The 2,544-nt window shown below is 26.1% G+C and overlaps 1 protein-coding gene across 1 annotated transcript; it reads right to left on the minus strand.

Annotated features, from left to right (window-relative positions):
- Positions 1 to 838: 838 nt before the first annotated feature.
- ENU1_200480 (glycerophosphoryl diester phosphodiesterase, putative) lies at positions 839 to 2,323 on the minus strand (the record flags this gene model as incomplete). The annotated part of the gene is made up of 1 exon (XM_008862100.1): positions 839 to 2,323. One exon carries the CDS (start codon positions 2,321 to 2,323, stop codon positions 839 to 841), a length of 1,485 nt encoding a protein of 494 aa, XP_008860322.1.
- Between the last annotated feature and the right edge of the window lie 221 nt (positions 2,324 to 2,544).

A 2,544-nucleotide genomic window follows, 5' to 3' on the forward strand; every position in this document is an offset into this window, starting at 1 on the left:
CTCCTCAGAGTGTTGATAATTGATCATTTATCTTTTTTCTATTTTTAATTTATTAAAAATTACTTTATTTCTAATTCTATTTGTATAGTAAATTATGTCAAGTTCTTTAAAAGAATTTATACCTTACATTTGTCAAGAAAATAAACTAATACTATTGATAAATTTAATTTAACAAAAGTATTGTCATGAGGAACAAACAGATTTGTATAAAATAATTACTGGTTAATAACTTTTTTTATCAGAATAGTTTCATTGAAAGAATTTTTTTCTTGACTAACTCACATTAATTCCTGTTCTTACATAAAATATTTTTCAAAAGAAGAATAAACATTTAAACATAAACTATTCAGTCTATTTCTTCTTATATATCTTCTTTAAGCAATATTTTTGATACGAATAGAATAATTTTAGTTTTAATAGTATCTTTAAATCATTAAAACGATACGACATGTATAATTGTATTATTGTCTTTTATTTTTTTTTTCTTTTAATACTGGAGATATCTTAAAAAATTTCTTACTGATAGTTCATACATATGAATTATACTTTATAACTATAACTATTTATGAATAGGACTAATGAAAATAAATGATTAATGTTTGTAAAACGTTGTATTAATTCAGTTTCTGTTGTGAAATAATAACTGAAGTTATAAAAACAATTAGACGATTGAAAAGTATGTGTCGTTTTAAAAGAAATAATACCATTTTATAAAATATATAATAATTAACACAAATCTTTTAAAAATAATAATTTTTTTTGTTTAGATATTTAGAGTGTATTAAAAGACAATAAACAATAAAATGAACAAGAAGAGCATAGTTTTAAAGAACAAAAATTAATTTAACTTTGTTTTAGTGATTTGAAGTCCAACATCAACAACTCTATTAGTGCACAAGGAATCAACTCCAATTGAATACTCTTTCTTTGCAATTTCTAAATCATCATTTTCATCTCCATAAGTAATAACAATAAGCCCCTTTTCATGTGCAAATTCTACAAGTTGTGGTTCTTTAAGTACAGCTTTTGCGTTACAAACTATACCCATAATTTGATGTCTAAGAGCAAAATTAATTGCATTGATTAATGAATGTCTTCTTGTATCAACAATGCGATTATCAAACATCCCTTCGGTTAAGAAAAGAATAGGATATTTCATCTGTTTTTTATTTAACAAAACAACAGTATCAGGGTCAAATGAAGAGAAAAATATTTTTCTATTCTTTCCATATGTAAAAATATCTTGAAGAATTCTATTTAAATATTCATTTCGTTCCATATAACCAAGGATTCTTCCTTCTTCTGGACAGTTCCAATACTTAATTTCAATGTCAAACCCTATTTCTTCAGGAATCATTTGAAGTAATTCAGCTAGAGTTGGGAAATTAGACTGAAACTCTGATACTTTTCTACTACTTTTCTCAGATTTAATCATTCCCTCTTCATCAATTTCTTTAAACTCATAAATGGAAGAATTTGGATCAACTTGAAGTAATTGAGCAACAGCTAATTCTAATTCATCTTGTTTTTTTAAACGATCAACAAAAGTAGAGTCATCAACTGAAATTGGGTGTGTTGTTGATGTGTGAAGAGAAATTTTATGGCTTTTTAAGAAATTTTCATAATAATTATGGTCAAGTACAATTGGTTGTAATTTTCTAATTTGTTCATACGTTAATTTGTTAACTGGAACTCTAATCACTTGAGGATGTCCTAGAAAATCTGTAGTTTTTAATTGAAGCCAAAAGTCATGATGAATTATAGGAATCTTATCCAGAGTTAGTTGAACATCGAATTCAACAAAGTCAGTATGATGTCTAGAAGAAGTAAAAAATGCATTTAAAGTATTTTCAATAACAACAGAATTTTTTATAATATTTCTGTTTGTCGCACCAAATCCTCTATGACCAATAATCTTATTTTTTAAATCTATCTGAATAGGTTTGTCAATCTCATTTTTAAAAGCATTAAACAAAATATATCCAACTTCTAATTTTCCTACCTTTTTTCCTTCAAACATAATGGGTCTAAATAAATGTCCGTAGTTGACGAACTCTTCAGTAATAAAGACAACACTCCCAATAAGGACTTTTTCTTTTGTTGTTAATAATTTAATCTCAAGATTAAAATCTGTCTTTTCATTTGCCCGAACTTGAATATGATTTCTTTCATTATTCACACACCCTTTCTCAGAAAGAACTTCTATTTCAAAAGGCTCTTTGGTATTGTCTAACTGAATATTTGAATATCCAGATTCAGTAACATCCCCAAACCAAAGTCGTAATTCCCATCCTTTTAGTAAACATGGTAACCAATCACTCATAACCTGTGAATAAATTATATAATTCTGATTTGTTTCAGCTTTTTAAGTTTAAGCGCCATACAAATAAAAAAGATGTTATTCGAAATTGGTAGATGCTTTTTTTCTCATCCATAACTTTTTCTGGACGTTTCTTCACACCGAGAAGTGTGTTACTCAAAAAACTTTTGTTTTTGTATTTCTTTCAAAAGTAATTTAATAAATCTATTATTAATCTTACACAG

The sequence above is a fragment of the Entamoeba nuttalli genome (assembly GCF_000257125.1).
Source record: "Entamoeba nuttalli P19 unplaced genomic scaffold asmbl_9501, whole genome shotgun sequence".
Taxonomy (NCBI): Eukaryota; Evosea; order Mastigamoebida; family Endamoebidae; genus Entamoeba; species Entamoeba nuttalli.